The following is an 18,297-nucleotide window of genomic DNA, read 5'->3' on the forward strand; positions in this document are numbered from 1 at the left end:
TACTTTAATGTAAAATATGTTGGTGTCTATTAACAGCTGTGAAAAAAATAAGTTTACCCTTGCTTTTCGAAAGGTAATTCAAGGTTATATAATAATATATAAGTTCAGCTGGTTAACTATTATGATCGTGGTTTTATTTTTCTTGTAAAAATTTATTAAAAAATTTAAGTATTACTGTAAGCTGTTAATATTATTTTTTAATTAGGAGTTTTTACTTGAAACTTATTTATTAATAAATATTTATACTTTAAACGTTCTCGCAAGAACAGGAAAACTAGCTGAATTTATTATTTATCTTGCCTTACGACATAGGGAAGCTTCACGACTGTGAAACCAGAAATGAGGTCTCTTGAGTTCGAAATAGAGATTTTTAGAAATCAGTTTCTGCGCATGCGTGGGTTTAAAACATTTTGTAAACATTTAAGTCGTAGGAAGATGAGAGATTCAATTTTGATTTGGTCCCGCAAGTAGGCCGTAATTGCGCGACCAAAATTCTGGAGAATGGGCAAGTCTCCCTCTCTCACTCTCTCTAAAGTCCATTTCAGTATAGTGTACGGTCTTATAATATTAAAGTAGAGGATTAATTGTCCTAAGAATCTGAGTTCTGACCCGAAGTATTTCAACGACTTCCTTCTCGTTAATCGAAATCTTCTATTTGTACCATTTTTCCAAGTTCGTTCGATTAGACACTTCTTGGGTCTAGGCATTATGGTGACTAGGTATCTCTCTAAAGTGTTATTTCAGTATAAAGTACGAACTAAGTCTTAGATGTAAATAACTAGGATTGCTAAAATTCTGAATTTTGGGCAATAGATAAAATATTTTTCAGTAACCTTTATTTGAAAGTTTTATCTAACTACTTATTTTTGTTTTGGATATTCTGATCAAATAAGCGAGCTCAAAATTCTCGCTACTCGATGTTGACGAAGTGCCCAGAATAACTGGCCAGCATCTCCCTGTACTCAAAACCATCTTCTTCGGGTAGCAAGTTGCATCAAGTTTTGTAGAATCACGGCGAAGATATTATTCCTCCAGGAATTTCCAGATCTGCTACAGTTATTTCCGGTCTCCTTACGTCGTTGCCAGTTACGTAGTCTTTTAGTTCCTCATGTTTTGTAGTGAGTTTCCGGTGGAAGAGACAAGACTGGGACATTATTACTTCTCCAATCTAAACAAAAGAACAAACAAAGACATAAAAAGGTTAATACATGTTCGGCATGTCTAATGTGAGCAGTTGTTTACCCACTAATTCCATCAACAAAGCGAAGACAAGCTTCTCATTCAAGATGCGTGCCCTAAGGTAAAGGACCACAGAAATACTTCACTCTTACCATCAATCTTCACTCTGGTTAAGTTCAATACTGTCAGAGTAGAGCGTCATTTACGTTTTATAATTTAGATAATGTTAATAGTAGCTGGCACCACGATAGCCGAGTGGTTAAGATACTAGACCCGCAAAGCTAAGATGTATTGTTGGTTTAGTGGGTTCGATTCCAAACCCCTAGTCTTTAGATTTTATTTAATGATTAATAAAAGAAATTTTGCAGTAAAGTATGTTAGGCTGTTATAGGCTAGACCCGCAAAGCTAAAATGTATGGTTGGTTTAGTGGGTTCGATTCCCTACCTCTAAGTCTTGGATTTTATTTAATGTTTAATATGAGGAATTTACAGTAGAGTAAGCTTGCTAGTTGCCTCCGTCCACGACACCTAATTGGTAGTTGGACGTAAAGGCCGCCTGAAAAAATAGGCAATTACTTTACTTTTTACTATGAAAATGAAATAAAAAATTCCATGATTTAAAAAGTATATAAGCTACGATCTCGAGATTTGTTATCAGAAAAATATCGTGTAAGTGTTCACACCGAGATTCTTCAATACGCAATAAATATGTCCTCCTGTTCTGCAAAAAATATAGGCCGGAAGCGAGTTTACATCAATAAACCCGGATAAAATATTGAGATTCCTGTAAAAAGCAAAGGGAAAGAGATTTTCTAGTAAATACAACCTGAGATGCAACATTTCCCAAACAGCAAGAGTTTTATCTTTATTTCCCATATTTTCCACTGATGGTTTTTCTTCTTACCACAGCCATTTATATTCGGAAATTATTAGGAAGAAATTAGTTGACGAAATAGTACTTCTGGAGAAAAAGGAAATATGGAAATTGGAAATTGGTTTTTCTTTGGAATAATTTGTTTGGAAAATAAGTTCAAATGAGGTCATGTCTGAAAGAAAATATGTATGTTATCTTTTTTCTTTTTTTTTTTTGTTAATATGTAATATATATTATTTTCCATCACACTATACTTTTGTTTATATCGAGAAAACTCAGTGATGAAGAAGCCTGTATTCAATGGGAACTACTGTCTACTCAAGTGCCAATTCCAGTATGATGTATGGAGAAGTCTGTCGCTGACAGAATGGCCTGCTCCAGCTGAGAGAGTTGTGGAAAATTCTGTGCAATAATTGTGAAATTTTCATTATGATCACCATAAATTTTTCTTTTCCCCCTAAAAGCCGAGGAAAAATAGATAATAAATATCTAGTCTTTTTACCATCCAGCAGAACTAAAAAGAAAATTGGATGATTGCTAGGTGTAAAAATCAATCATGAAATGAACAATCATTTCAGTGAAATGCGTGATCCAGAACCTAACATCCTGCATAAAATTGTACGTAACAGGGAAGCTATCGAATCTAACAGCCAGGAGCACCCTTAATCGAATCTTTGGGGAAAATATCTGTTTAGGGGTCCCCTAGGTCCTTTAAAAAGAGGTACTAATCGTCCTTGAAAACAGTTTTCCCGGATTAGTTTAAATTTAGGGCACTTCTAAAAAGATAAGGATGATTCGGCTTTCCTTTAACGTGCCATTAGTGTGCATTGTACTGTATTACCACCTGCATAACTACAATCAAACGTTATGATTCCTTCTTAAGTGATTAGAATTGAAATATAACTCAAAAAGTTTGGGAGTTTACAGTCGGCGAGCTAGAACTCTGAGGCTATTGGTAAAGCGGATGCTGTCCGTATTCTCAGCCAGACGAAGATATTAAGTCAGCAGAAGAAGTGTTACCAACAACTATTTCCAATCGTTAGCTACATCCAGGACACGGAATCTTAAACTTTTCCCCGTCATTATTACAGTAAACTTCAGTCCTGCAGAACTACTTGGTTACAATATACGTGCTTAAATCATTAATGCTTCTAATTTCCTAGACACAGGAAGAAAATAGACTTGAACAGTTGTTGCTAGCTAATAGTTAACCATGTTGATTGTCCCCCGCCACGACTAGATTCTCTGTCCCACTCCTGCATATTTGCTGCACTGCTGCCCAACAGCGTACCTGCAATCACATGTGCAGTGCACAAGCCACAATTGCATAATCCTGATAATGTTCTTGCTCGTGGGGAGGTGGAGAAATGCAGGCATTTTGATTAGTTTTGTTTTTGTTCTATTTCTACTTTTCTAGCTGTATTAGTTGTTTAGTGCAGCCCCGGAAAATGCAAATAGTTTTAGTTGAGAATAAGGTAGGGGATAAACTGTAGGTTCAGGGACATTAAGTCGATGATCAGGTATAAATGCAACTAGCGATTGCAGAGATGGTATTAGTCGCTAGGTCCAGTCGCAGCAGCTCGTTGGATTTTTTTGTTGTACTAGAAACTATGAAAACTTTGGTAAGTTTTTCTTTTTCTTTTTAAAGTGAACGATTTTCTTTGTTTTTCACTTTGAAAGAACTTCATATTTTCTGTGCGATTTTCTTTCAGGCCATCTTGTTAGCCGTTGTAGCATGCGCTGCAGCCGGTTTTGTTGGAGGTCATGATGACGGCCAGTGGAAACCATGGTTGGATGGCTCGTGGCGTGGCCATTGGAATCCAGCCTTGGACGGCTCTTGGCTCGGCACCGGCAACGCTCACGCTCTTGGCCTGGGTGCACTTGGGCTCGGCTGGGGTGGATGGGGTGGCCATGGACTTCTAGGACATGCCGGCTTGCTGGGCGCACACGTTCTCGGCAAAAGATCGGTTGGTGTTGTACCAGTGGTTGGCGTTGGCCATCATGGTGTTGCCGGCGTGGGTCATGCTGGACTGGTTGGCGTTGGACATGCAGGCCTTCTTGGCGGCTTTGGACATCATGGACTGGTTGGTCATCATCTGGTGGCTAAAAGATCTCCCGTTTATGGTGGTGTTGTGGTACCAGTTGGACATGTTGGAGTGCTTGGACATGGTCTTCTTGGACACGGTGTTCTTGGGCATGGAGTTTTGGGTCATGGTGTCTGGGGTGGACATGGTCTCGTCTTGGGATAGATTGTCCTGTCTAGGACACAGCCTGATTGTGTAATTTGTACAATTTTGTATCAAAAAAATAAAACAAAAGCATTTTGAGCATTTCCGCTCAAAGAGCCCTAAACAAACAAAAAAAAAAACTCAGTTTATTTCCGCCCCAACCATCCACTCCTTGTCTTCCGCTAAAACAAGAACAAGGCAACATTCCTGGGGGACTCCTCAATAAATTCGGGCATTCCACTCTCCACTTTCTATTTTTCACCCCTTTTTCCTTTAGTTTCTCTTACCAGTTACAAGTGAAGTCAGAGCAATCATGCAGGATATCCGATATTCTGAGTTTTTGAAAACGGAAACAGTTTTCAGTTCTGCTGACTGACTCCTTAGCAATGGTTTCTATAAACTGATCTTGTGTGAAGTGAGTGTGGAGTTCAATTCAAAAAACCGGAAAATACTTGGACTGATATTTTCCAAACTTGGAGTTCCGGTTCATGCAGTACGCACAAATGTTTCACAAGGCTTTAGGTACCAGTAGAAGCTGCTCACTAGGCTCTTTCAGGTAGCTTCACGATAAATTCACCTCTCTCTAAGGAAAAAGCTCAAATTAAGTTACTTGATAAAATGTTTCACTTAAAAGTACAAGACCTAGCATTTAGCCTGGGCTAACTTTAAATAAAATCACTGGAACCATGAAAAAAAAAACTATATGGTCTTTTCTGTAAACACTCACTTCCGGCCGACATTAACATTTCTACTCAAGCATTTATTTCGCACGAATTTTACACTCGTGAGATTTGAGTTTTTTTTTAAATCTTTCAAAACTGGCGTATAAAAATTAACCCAACTAAGTCTAAATACATAGTCTTCACACTCAAACGTCAAACTCCGCCACCTGTCTTCTTACATCACACACCTATCCCACCAGCCGACCATGTGCGGTACCTTGGAATGTACCTAGACAAGAGACTTACCTAGAACCCCCATACGAGACTTAAACGTACCGAACTAAACAAACCATACAAACTTCTAGCCACAGACTACTCGACAAACGCTCAAAACTCTCACTACAGAACCAAACGACGACACTGTACAGCTCTCTGCTCACACCAATATGGACTTACGGACTCGCAACTTTAAGGAACAGCTAAAAAAATCAAACATCAATAGAGTGTGCAAACACTCCAATCCAAAATACTCCGCCGCATAGTAGACGCTCCATTCTATGTTAGCAACCACACACAATCCATACAGATCTCCAAATTCCACTCGATCTCCGAGAACTTGCCAAAATCCGATTTTAAAAATTTTCACCAAAAACTCTCATTTCATCCTCTAACCCTTTAGCTGCGAACTTGTCTTCAACAACGGCTACCCTCCAATCCTCGAAGACGGCTGAGGCGCCGTTGGCCCCGTGACCAACTGGGTGACTAATGGCGGCCATCACTGGACGACCGTCATTTACGTCTGCCACGTTATTTATTTATTCACTTATCTCATTTACTTATTGTACCCTGTAGATACAGGTGTAAATTTCATAAAAAGGATAAATAAAAAAAAAATCTTTCAAAGAAGTGAAAAATCGATATTCTAAAATTGGCACTACCGATTTTCTAATTGCCGATATGTTAAACTACATATCAGATCTTTCTGTAGCCAACTAAACGAGATCTCAAATTTAACTGTTCTATGCGATGTTCCCATTTTAGAATTTTCCATTCACCACTTTAGAAATGGGAAACAGTCCTGCAGGTGTAGTGAGACACGGACAAACTGATAAATCTACCCGCTGATGATGGGAGAAAGTTCGAAACTGGTCAAGGACAAGCATTTTATGGACAAAATCAACGAAATTGTTGAATAGTGCAGACAGACATACAGACCAATTTGTGGAAACCCTTTTTTTCGCAGTTCAGATTTCCGGTACAAATTTTCCACTTTGTGAGGATTAAGAGAGAGTATTTTCACTAATACGTAAGTCACAAATGAAAATGAAATTAAAAAAAGGTAACAAACTTTCTTATAGAAGATCCTGTACACAGCATCAAATTGACTGATTAAAAATTAACAATCAATTTCGTCCTACAAAGTTCCATGCATTCATAATAAAGGTTTGAAAGTTTTGCTAATCCCTTAGCTTTTTAAACCCTTTAGGGATTAAATAGATTTCTTATTTCTTTGTTCTCTAAATAAAGGGAAGTTTAAATTAAATAAATGAAATTAAATTTTTTGTGCTTTAAAATAAGAATACTTAACTAAGGTAATTAAGTCCATCTAATAAAAGTCTTGGCGGAAGTGTGTGAATTTTAATAACATTCCTTGGTTTACTTTTTGAGTTATAAGTAATTAAAATTGCCAGCTGGATACTTACTACGCCATTTTTGCCACAAATAATTAACATTTAGTAGTTTTTGGCTCTCAAAGTACCAATGATTCTGAATCGCATCTTAGCGAAGATAACTGGACGTTTTCGAGGCAGTTTCCAGCCAGAATCTCTCTCTCTAGGTTAACCTCAGCCCGGAAGTGTGATTGCTAAAAGGTACGTTGTCCCTGCAAGAGAGGTTCTCCACTTATCGTTTATCCCACAGTACTGTTGTCCAGTTTCCTTACATTCTCTAGGAAGCACTGTTTAGGAGACGATTGTACGAGGGCCCTTAGTTAAACTTAGGACAGATCAATGCCAATCAATGCTACAGTTGAATGTCCCTTTTCCTTTTTGTGCATTAACTTCGATACTAAAAGACATTGCATGCCATTGAATTCAAAACACCAAAATGGTGATTTTAATAGTCTGCTAATTATTAGATAATAACGCAGAAACATTCCTACTAAATGCAGCTTTGAAATGCGCAAACGCCTCGCTGCAGATCCTGCAAAATAAATTCCTCAGGCTTGTGACAACTTCCGCCCGCTGCAGACCGTATTATAGACTTACACTCAGAACACCAGCATGGACTATGTAGAACACTACATCAAGTATACCTCGCTAGTTGGTTTCTTCAGTAAGTGTGAATCAAGTCACAACCACCTATGCAGACAAATAGAGGACTATAGCTTGGACACGGTGCACAGGCACACAGGAGTGTTAGGGACTCCCTGAGGTAGAACTTTTCTTAAAGGCTGAAGGTTTTTCATTGTTTTTCCCCTTAGTATATAATGTAATTTAATTTATTGTATCCAACAGCCACTCTTAATTCAGTAAATATTTTAAAAAGGTAAGTAGCTTAATGTTTGCAGGATTTTGGAGAAATTTCTATCCAAATTAACTAAAGTTTAGCTTTGTTTTTAAAATGGATTTAAACTTTAAGTTTTATAGTTTAGATATTAATAAAGAGCTTTTGATTTCTAAAGTTTAAATATGAAAGGGTTTGTTTTTTACTGCTATTACTTTAAATAATCCCGGTGTTTACAACTTCATTATCGCACAAACTCCTAAAATATTTGTTATTTCTCTGTATTTTTAAGCTGCGGAAAAACAAATAAATAATCTTGCAAAAACTATATTAATCACAAACTCTTTTATTCGGGTAGGTTGTTAAAGTTCCACCTAAATAATAAAAATAGGAGTATAGAGTAATGCCTATTTTTTCAGGCGTCCTTTACGTCCAACTACCGAATTAGGTATCGTGGACGAAGGCGACTAGCAAACATACTTTACTATAAATTTCACATAATAACCATTAAATAAAATGCAAGGCCTAGACCAGGGGAATCGAACCCACTAAACCAACAATACATCTTAGCTTTGCGGGTCTAGCCTATAACCGCCTAACATACTTTACTATAAATTTCTCATATTAACCATTAAATAAAATGCAAGGCCTAGACCAGGGGAATCGAACCCACTAAACCAACAATACATCTCAGCTTTGCGGGTCTAGTCTCCTAACCGCTCGGCTATCGTGGCGCCTTGAATTTCCAACTACTGTACTAATTTGAGTATTGGACAATCTTTAATTTTTTTAATTTTATTATTATTTAGTCAATTATGATAAAGATAGAAAGAAAGTAGGAAATGAAAGACTTGGTTTGCTTGTACAATTAAGAATAATATATTTATTAATATAAAATACACAGGCCTAAAAATAAATTCTCCTTCCCACCAATAAAAAGAAAGAAAATGAAAAATTAAGTAAAAAATTAATTATTGGTTCTCATTGGAGAACTATTTCTCGCGCAGAAAAGTAGTGTGCGGCCTTGAACTTTGCTCTGCTATCACGTTTCTCTATTCTACATTTCCGCTGGAAATATATTTTTATAAATTTTGAATTACAATTACTATTTGTGATAATAGTTTAAAAAAAAATCCAAAACAGCTGATAAGTTTTTATCTAATTTAATCAGCTGTTGTGCTGAAAACAAATTCTGATTCAAAACACTCGACAGTTTATCTTTGGAGTCACCACTGTAATACAGAATCACTATTGCAGAGTCCGTTCTCTAACCTTTGACTTTAGTCTTGAAGTTGATTCTGGCTGGACCAAATCCAATTAGTATGGTATCTGTGGTGGTGGTGGTGAGCGAGTTTGGTAGTTCTGTAAGTTACTAATTGATTGGTCGAATTGCAGTTTGTGTTTCTGAAGAAGCAACAGTTTAGGTGGGAGGGTTCCTTAAGGATCGGGGGGGGGGCCTATCTTGATCCTATTGATGCAAAAGTAAATATAAGTTTCATCTTTCTGGGATTTTTTAAATTTTTTTTAGGGATATTTTGTGCCCAGATTCACTTATCAGATCATTTTATAGAAACCAGTTTGTCGAACTCAATGCTGTTAGTGTAGAAGTACCTAAACTATTGTTCTTACAAGCTAAGCAAAATATTGGTTATTAAAAGCAAGAAATCTTATGATAAAAGTTGAAAAAGTTTCGCCTTTTTGATTTGGGGCAAAATTTTGTTTTAGCATCTGTATTATTATTTTTATTATTATTTAGGAGTCTCAATTGTATTTTGGGGTTATTTTTTTAAGAATTTCTGTTCTAACTTTAATTTTGGAAAAACTTGATCTATATTCAAGCGCAGAAAGTCAAACATTGTAAGTCCTCGAATCTGTAACTAAGTTCATTTTAGAATTAATTTATTAATAATTGTAGAGTATTGTTCAGCTGATTATTGGCGGCTGTGGCTGCTGATTATTGGCTGCTGATTACAGGCTGGGCTGTTTATTGGCTGCTGATTGTTGGCGGATGATTATTGGCAGCTGATTGTTGGCAGCTGATTGTTGGCGGCTGATTGTTGGCAGCTGATTGTTGGCGGCTGATTGTTGGCAGCTGATTATTGGCAGCTGATTATTGGCAGCTGATTATAGGCTGGGCTGTTTATTGGCTGCTGATTGTTGGCGGCTGATTATTGGCAGCTGATTGTTGGCTGCTGATTGTTGGCGGCTGGTTATTGGCTGCTGATTGTAGGCTGGGCTGATTATTGGCAGCTGATTGTTGGCGGCTGATTATTGGCAGCTGATTATTGGCAGCTGATTATAGGCTGGGCTGATTATTGGCAGCTGATTGTTGGCGGCTGATTCATTAATGCAGAAGAACATGATTGCCAATTTCAGTCATGATGTTTTATTTTTTGGCCAAGTTTTCAGACCAAGTGACTAGATCATATGCAGGGCTTATATTTATTAATAATTACATTTTATTTTTACATTGTGATTTTATTCGTCGTAGTGCGCATGTTTTTGTTTGAATTTCCGACCTGTTACGGACTTACGTACATCGTCAGAGGTAGACTAATAGACTAGTATTTCCGGTCATTACTCGATATAGAAAGTTTAACAATGATGATCGATTGAAATATGGACTTTCCCCAACTAATAAGAGCTTGCACATGCACCATTTAAGCGTGCAGTGTAATGAAAATTGAAATGTGCATTTTAATGTGGAATTTAGTTTAACGTGCAAGTAGCGGGGAGATCTACAAGTATTTCTATTTGTCTAGCCGTCCATGGCCACATTGATAAACCACACAAACATTCAGGTGTTGTGTATGTGTGTGTGTTATGAGGTGAGGTGTGTAAGTCGTATAAAAGACGAGACTGCGATTGTCAGTCATTCAGATTGAGAATACCTGTCCCAGGAAACTTAGCAACTTCAGTATGAAGTCTTTGGTGAGTTCAATTTAGGATTTTGTTTTTGTTTTTTCTTTTTTTCAACGGCTCACTTCCTGTTTAATAGGCAAAGACGAAGTGTAGCGATCGTGTTGTTGATTTGGAGTTTTCACCGGAAATATTAGCTTCAAGGTTTTTTCTCTGAGAGTACGAAAATCGCCGGAAGCTAGAATTTGATTTAACTTTTTTGGATTTAACACGGGACCGGACTGTAACCTTCAACCGGAAGTGCTGCTTCATTTGAGAATTTTTTAATTTTCCGAAAAGAAATCTCACCAGAACTCTTTTATATGAAACATTTTCGAAGAAAACTTATCTTTGAATTATCACCAGGGAGGGATGCTATTCTTCCTGATTATTAGCGAAATGTTTGTTTTTGAATTTAATATTACGGGAACATCTCGAAAGTAATTGCCTATTTTTTATAGGCGGGCTTTAAGTCCAACTACCAATTAGGTGTCGTGGACGGAGGCGATTAGCAAACATACTTTACTATAAATTTCTCATATTAACCATTAAATAAAACCCAAGACTTAGAGATAGGGAATCGAACCCACTAAACCAACAATACATCTTAGCTTTGCGGGTCTAGCCTATAACCGCCTAACATACTTTACTATAAATTTCTCATATTAATCATTAAATAAAATCCAAGACTTAGAGATAGGGAATCGAACCCACTAAACCAACAATACATCTCAGCTATGCGGGTCTAGCCTATAACCGCCTAACATACTTTACTATAAATTTGTCATATTAACCATTAAATAAAATCCAAGACTTAGAGATAGGGAATCGAACCCACTAAACTAACAATACATCTTAGCAATGCGGGTAGTGAATTTCGGTATTAAGTTTTCCTTTTATAAAGCTGATTTTAACGAAGTTCTGGAGAAGTCACTCGGACTTCTCTCTAATGTGCCATTTCTTCGCGTTGTGTAGATTCACTACCTTGACTATGTAGCGTTTTTCGTATATGTTCAGTGTTATTGTGATTGAGTTGAAGTATGAAGAAAGCTCATATTTGGATTTATTGGATTTTAGAAAAGTATTTTTGTTTGCCTCCATAGATCTGTTTGCTTGCTGCATTAGCCAGTACCTCAGCCGTTGGTCTTCTCGGAGCCGTTCACGATGATGGACAGTGGCGCCCTTGGTTGGATGGTTCTGCGCAGGGAGCTTCACCCGGACTGGCGACAGCAGTGCTTGGCGCTGCCGGTGTTGGACATGGTCTTGGTCTTTACGGACTTGGACTTGGACACGGACTGCTCGGAGGACATCTGCTGGCTAAAAGAGATCTTGGACTAGGTCTGTTTGGTCTAGGCCATGGTTGGGTCAACCCGAACGCTTTGAACCTGCCCTTGGACACTGCGCACGTGGCCGCCGCAAAGAATGCCCAACTGGTCTCGCAGGCTACGGAAGGTGCAAGGAACGTGCTCGGCGGTGGTGTCCCACTGGTCCTGCCGGCGGATACTCCGGAAGTAGCTGCTGGTAAAGTGGCTCATGCAGTCGCCCATGATACTGAGAAGGCTGCTGTGGCTGTGCGTGGTGCTCTTGGTGCTTTAGCACCATACGGTGGCCTCTGGGGTCATGGAGCTTGGCTGGGTCATGGCGGTTGGTTAGGCCACGGTGTTGCCCATCATGGATGGTGGTAAAGGCGTTGGCAGCTGCTGAAACCAACTAAATACTCATTAGTTTTGGAAAATTAAAAGTTCAACTTAAAGTGTTCCACAACCGAAACAAAGAACGTAAGTGTACATTTTACCGGATATGTTAAATATAAGCTACAGTGAAATAAACAGATATTTTTTCCAAAAATTTCCATGTTTTCATTTATTTTACGTCGTAAATTTCCTTTTATAATCAAATTTTCCTTGAGAACAGGAATTCTTATCATGCAGATTATCGACTTCCGGTTTCCACCGGAAATAACCATTTTAAGGTCCCACAGTTTCAATAAAAAAGGTGTTTTTTTACCAATATTTATGGACATAAAACCCAAAACGGGAAATCATGCTAAATTCAATTTTTTTTTTTTTTTTTTTTGGCGCATCGACTGCTGAGGTCATTAGCGCCCCTAATCATTTTAATCTTCTCTCATCTTTTATCCACTCGAGCTGGGTCGGCACGCGTCACTTCAAATTTGATATTTTGTCCCGTACTATTACAGATTAGAAAATCGGCCAACCGGAAGTGTCTATGTCTCCAACGAGATTCTCTTTACACTTCCTGCGCTCATCACACAAACACACACACGTAGATCTATTTTTCTAATTTAAACATTAGTCCCGGAAAGTGCTTTGCATGTGGTAGTTCTGTGTGAAAAGTTAAACTCCCCTTAAAAACGTCATTTTAAGTACGAAATGCGGCTTGATTTACTGTAAAGTACCAATAAGTAATTCGATGTGTAGTTATCAGAAAACTCCATTTTAGAATATCCAAACTCACTTCAATCTTCTCGAAACTGGTTTTGAAAATGGAAAATAAAAGGAAATGAACAAAAAAAAAATCTGCGCACATCAAATTTACTTTGCGGAAATCCGTTCAGTCCAACTGAACGTAACAATTGCTTCATCTAAGTAGTTCGATACTTACGACTATTGCGATACATTGACAACTTGGAACCCACATACTCAACTGAAACGACAAGATGTGAACAGACGTTTTAAACTCATTTCTAGACTAGAAGAAGAAGTAAAAAGTAATTGCCTATTTTTTCAGGCGGCCTTAACGTCCAACTACCAAATTAGGTGTCGTGGTCGGAGGCGACTAGCAAACCTACTTTACTATAAATTTCTCATATTAACCATTAAATAAAATCCAGGGAAGGGATTAGCTATGAGGTTAGCATACTGGACTCCCACGCGGAGGTCCTGGGTTCGAATCCAGCAGCTGACCCTTAGATTTTCTCTTCCTAGGAGCTTCTTACAGCTCACTGTCCGGTGATGGACAGTGTTGTCTGTAACGAGAGAACACTGTCCGGAGGCCGGCAGTGCACTGAAAAAAGCTCCGGGCGCTAATAACCTTAGATGTTGACGCGCCTTAAATCATTAAAAAAAAAAAAAAAAATCTAAGACTTAGAGATAGGGAATCGAACCCACTAAACCAACAATACATCATAGCTTTGCGGGTCTAGCCTATAACCTCCTAACATACTTTACTGTAAATTTCTCATATTAACCATTAAATAAAATCCAAGACTTAGAGATAGGGAATCGAACCCACTAAACCAACAATACATCTTAGCTTTGCGGGTCTAGCCTATAACCTCCTAACATACTTTACTGTAAATTTCTCATATTAACCATTAAATAAAATCCAAGACTTAGAGATAGGGAATCGAACCCACTAAACCAACAATACATCTTAGCTTTGCGGGTCTAGCCTATAACCTCCTAACATACTTTACTGTAAATTTCTCATATTAACCATTAAATAAAATCCAAGACTTAGAGATAGGGAATCGAACCCACTAAACCAACAATACATCTTAGCTTTGCGGGTCTAGCCTATAACCGCCTAACATACTTTACTATAAATTTCTCATATTAACCATTAAATAAAATCCAAGGCCTAGACTAGTACCGCAATACATCTTAGTTTCGCGGGTCTAGTCTATAACCGTTCGGCTACCGTGGCACCTCATTTCTAGACTACTTGACCCCAGATCTTGACTTGAACCACAAACTAACCTATCTTCAATACACTGTCAAGACCGATATGGACAAACGGGAGCAGAAGTGTGAGGCTCAACCTAATTTAAACAAAACCAAGATAGTCTCTTAAGAGAATATGGGTGTTCCAGGTCCTGTCTGGACCATCAAGCCCTGTCCTTGTGTTTGTGGGATAACTCCAGCTGGGAAGTTATTTTTATACTTGAACATTCCTCCAATACGTTACTCCTCCCTAAAGTTATGACAGGAATGTTTTGGTCAAAAAATTCTTTACCCTTAAAAATTCTAATTTTACTTGAATGAATTTTCCTTTCAGTTTTCTATCATTTTCCCAATTTTCACCGCATTTTCTTTTTTAATTTATTTAACCACCAATATTATGTTAAAATTATACTTTAAGATTCAAATTTTGCTATTAAGAATTAATGATTTCTGATCAAATTAGCATTGGTGAAATTGAATTCATCAACAGGTGCCATTTTATTATGATTAGTGGTTCCAAACCTTCGATGTTTTGTCTATAAAGCTGAAGCAGTTATTGAAGCAAGATTTTTTGCAATTTTAGGCGAGGCCCGCAAAGCTAAGGTTTATTGTGATACTGAGTTCGATTATCGCTCCAGGCCTTGGATATTATTCCCAATATACTGAAGCTATCCTAAAAACCACACTAGGGTTGCACACAAAGGGTTCCGTGTTAATACATCCTAAGAAGAGACATTAATATTGACAAAGGTAATAATTATAATTAATAATACTTTGACCTTTCCTTACTCTACTATTATTAAGGGAAGTTATTGTAATCGAGCGGAATATCGATTTTTGAATTTTCACCAGAAGTGTCTGTTTTGAGGTATTCTGAGTCCAGAGGAAGTGGTCTGTGTATCTCTGTCTGTCTGTCCAAAACCACCTTAACCGAAAAGCCAAAAAAAATTGCCGGAAGTTCAAGTTTGATATTTCGCTTAGATGCTAACAGAGGTCGCCACAATAAGATTTGACTCAGAAAACAATGGTTAACCGGAAGTTTGCACTTTACGGAAACAGATTTTCTCGCTAAGGGCCGCTGCGATTTTATTTTAACTTTGTACAGGGATTACTAACACATAAATCTGGAAACCTGTTTCCTGGTAATTCGATTAAGGATGTCCCCCCCACAAAAAACGATTAAATTTCGGGTTTCCCGGAAGCTCCCGGAATAATGTCTGTTCCCAATATTTGAAACACATATACAGACAGCAAATTTCACTGAAGGAGATCAGCTTTCTGTACTTTTTTTTAGGAGAATATATACCTAAAGCAGAATCTTACCTAGAAACCTGTGAAGTGATAAGTAGATGTGTGCAGAAGTGTGCATAACCGAGGAGTTCAGAAGATTTAGTGCGATATCCACAAACATCTACATGCAAATACAGGTGATACATTGCTCACAAGATGCTGATCGCTACAGTTACACCTGGAAACTGTTCCTACAGGTAGGAACTGGTTATACAGTCGATTCATGACCGCTTACTTTCTAATTGTAATTTTTTATTTAAAAAAAACACAAATAAAGGGCATTGTGTTATACAAAAAAAACTAGTATGTGGACTGTGAACTTGATTTTTACTTAACTTGACGGTAAATGCAAGTCCTGGAGAGGGGACTTGTTTTAGAACCTTCAGCTCTACTGGAGTAACTTCATGGTCAAGCTAGGCTGTATAAATAGTGGAGTATAGTTGGTCTATTCAATCAAACTAGGTACAGTCCTTAAACTAGGAGGTCCAGTATGAAGTCTATGGTAAGTATTGGATATCTACTTTTCCTTTTCAACTTTTCTTAAGAAAATGAGGGAGATTATAGTGAAAATTGTTGAATGGCGATTTGTCTAATGAGTGGATATCGTTGCAGTTGTGTTTATTGGCTTGCGTGGCCTACGTGTCCGCTACTGGACTGCTGCACGGTGTAGTCCACGATGATGGACAATGGCGTCCATGGTTGGACGGTTCCGTCCACGGAGCATCACCCGGTCTGGCTACAGCTGCACTTGGTGCTGCTAGCGTAGGACATGGTGCTGGACACGTTCTCGGAGCTGCTGGACTAGTCGGCGGAGTCGGACATCTTGGCGGAGCTGGACTTCTCGGCGGAGTCGGACACCTTGGTGGGGCTGGACTTCTCGGCGGAGTTGGACACCTTGGCGGAGTTGGACTCCTTGGTGTAGGACATCTCGGAGCTGGCCACCTTCTTCACAAGAGATCCTTAGGCTTAGGAGTTCTTGGACACGGAGTCCTCGGACATGGAGTCTACGGTCACGGTGTGGTCAACCCAAACGCTCTGAACGTCCCACTGGACACTGTCCATGTGGCTGCCGCTAAGAACGCCCAACTAGTGCAACAGGCTGCCGAAGGAGCCAGGAATGTACTTGGCCACGGCGTACCAGCTGCTCTGCCAGCTGATACTCATGCCGTAGCCGTAGGCAAAGTGGCCCACGCTGTTGCTCACGACACTGAACTGGCCACGCACAGCGCTCTGGTCGGTGCTCACGGTGGATGGGCTGGTCTCGGAGGTTGGGGCGGTCATGGAGGATGGGGAGGTCTTGGAGGTTGGGGCGGTCATGGAGTTGGCGCCTGGGGCGGATATGGAGCCGGCTGGGGTGGACATGGTGCTCACTGGGGTGGACATGGATGGTAAAAATTAAATTAGATTCCAAAATGTTACCAATTTTCATTTCTTGTTCCGGACGGTAGAATATAAAAGCTTATAAAGTATATGTAAGTTTATAAAGTCTGAAATAAACTGTGATTGTACCTTTCGGACGAACGAAGATTTCATTTAATCTCCCAATCCAATGTTTCCTTTTCCATATAATGGGTTCGACTTTTGAGGAAATCCTAAATGCTGGAACTCCTGGAAGAGGGAATGCCTTCTTGAATGAATACGATTCCTATTCCAAGGAAGCTTCCTCCAAAATTATTCTTTGCACTAGGATGAAAATGAAACAAATGGAATTGGTTGAGTCAACGAAACAGACCTTTAATTATGAACACTGGATTGTTGGGTATTGTTTCAGCAAGGGGTATGTGCCCTTACCAGAGGCTAAGTAGAAGTTGTAGGGCAAGAGCTACACCTTCCAGATGCTGCTGCCTTCTTGAATCAGTTTTGATTCTGTCGTTTTATTGGTTAAAAAAAATCCTAGAGTTGTTGGTGTTGAACACTTGGTTGAGGATTTGGTGCAGAAGTTGGGTTATTCATGTCGCGCTTTGTACATTTCTCCAAATAGATATGGACGATATGAACCTAGTTGAACCTAAACTGGTACTCTGAAGATCGAGGAACTCCGAACCAGGAGATTATCTATCTACAGAATGTTACATCCATAAGCCTGGGCAAGATGAGCTAATGAATTCTCATGTTGAAGTCACTTCTAGTGAATCAAGTCAATCGCAGACTATCGTATTCGATTTTTATTCTATTTTGGGAATGTTGGTATCCAAAAGTTATATTGATGGACGAAAAGCTCAGCGGGTAAAATGACCAATCTTTTCAAGAAGAGCTCTTAAAGATAAACCAGAACAGGATGGCATGAATTTGCGGAAAGTAACAAGTAAATGTAAACCAAGTCTGGGTATACGAGGTGTGGCTATTAAATAACGAGACTATCGCTGTAAAACATTTTATTTTAAATTTATATATATTTAGTTATTATCATCTTCAATATACACCCCTCCCCTATCCCTACAACGCTCCATGCGAATTTACCATTGTTCAGAAACAGTGCTGGAAGTCTTTTTCTGTCAGCTCCTGCATGACGCGTGCCGCTTTTTCTTTCACAGCTTCAACGGACCGAAATCGGGTTCCTTTTAATGCAGATTTGACTTTGGGGAACAGATCTAAAGTCACATGGGGCCAGGTCAGGCGAATAAGGTGGATGGCCTAAAACTGGGATGTTGTACTTGGCTAGAAACGTCTTGACAGAGAATGCAGTGTGAGCCGGCGCTGGTTGTCTTGATGGAGAACCCACTTGACTTGTTCTTCCACAAATCGGGTCGTTTTTTTCCTTACTCTTTCACGGAGTTAAGCAAGCACCTCACGGTAGTAATGTTGATTAATTATAATCGATATTTTCATCCGTTTTGGACGTGAAAGGGCGACCCGGATGGTCATCATCTCCGATGGTCTTCTCGGCCATCTTGGAAACGCTTGAACCACTCAAAAACTTGCGCACGTGATTGACATTCATCACCCATAAATTTCTTTTAATAAAAGATAAGTTT

At 38.9% G+C, this 18,297-nt stretch overlaps 3 protein-coding genes and 1 long non-coding RNA gene across 4 annotated transcripts; 3 read left to right on the plus strand and 1 right to left on the minus strand.

Annotated features, from left to right (window-relative positions):
* Positions 1-3,517: 3,517 nt before the first annotated feature.
* On the plus strand, positions 3,518-4,432 carry LOC141446735 (uncharacterized). Its single transcript, XM_074113453.1, has 2 exons — positions 3,518-3,675; positions 3,766-4,432. Exons 1-2 carry the CDS (start codon positions 3,580-3,582, stop codon positions 4,300-4,302), a joined length of 633 nt encoding a protein of 210 aa, XP_073969554.1. The 5' UTR covers positions 3,518-3,579; the 3' UTR covers positions 4,303-4,432.
* Positions 4,433-8,303: 3,871 nt separating this feature from the next.
* Positions 8,304-15,536, minus strand: LOC141446745 (uncharacterized). Its single transcript, XR_012453846.1, has 2 exons — positions 15,356-15,536; positions 8,304-9,784 (listed from the first exon to the last, which is right to left on the minus strand). It is a non-coding gene; the product is annotated as an uncharacterized lncRNA (long non-coding RNA).
* On the plus strand, positions 10,029-12,196 carry LOC141446739 (uncharacterized). Its single transcript, XM_074113456.1, has 2 exons — positions 10,029-10,379; positions 11,450-12,196. Exons 1-2 carry the CDS (start codon positions 10,368-10,370, stop codon positions 12,029-12,031), a joined length of 594 nt encoding a protein of 197 aa, XP_073969557.1. The 5' UTR covers positions 10,029-10,367; the 3' UTR covers positions 12,032-12,196.
* A 128-nt stretch (positions 15,537-15,664) lies between the features above and the next one.
* Positions 15,665-16,839, plus strand: LOC141446732 (uncharacterized). The gene is made up of 2 exons (XM_074113450.1): positions 15,665-15,824; positions 15,935-16,839. Exons 1-2 carry the CDS (start codon positions 15,813-15,815, stop codon positions 16,712-16,714), a joined length of 792 nt encoding a protein of 263 aa, XP_073969551.1. The 5' UTR covers positions 15,665-15,812; the 3' UTR covers positions 16,715-16,839.
* The last annotated feature ends 1,458 nt before the right edge of the window (positions 16,840-18,297 follow it).

This window comes from Rhodnius prolixus, unplaced genomic scaffold (assembly GCF_049639745.1).
Source record: "Rhodnius prolixus isolate KJV_2025 unplaced genomic scaffold, Rpr scaffold_7, whole genome shotgun sequence".
Lineage (NCBI taxonomy): Eukaryota > Metazoa > Arthropoda > Insecta > Hemiptera > Reduviidae > Rhodnius > Rhodnius prolixus.

Bases quoted from the DNA above. Each gene is read 5' to 3' on its own strand.
- LOC141446735 (XM_074113453.1), top strand. From the start codon at position 3,580: ATGCAACTAGCGATTGCAGAGATGGTATTAGTCGCTAGGTCCAGTCGC. The intron at 3,676-3,765 runs GTAAGTTTTTCT...ATTTTCTTTCAG, and splicing joins TAGAAACTATGAAAACTTTG to GCCATCTTGTTAGCCGTTGT.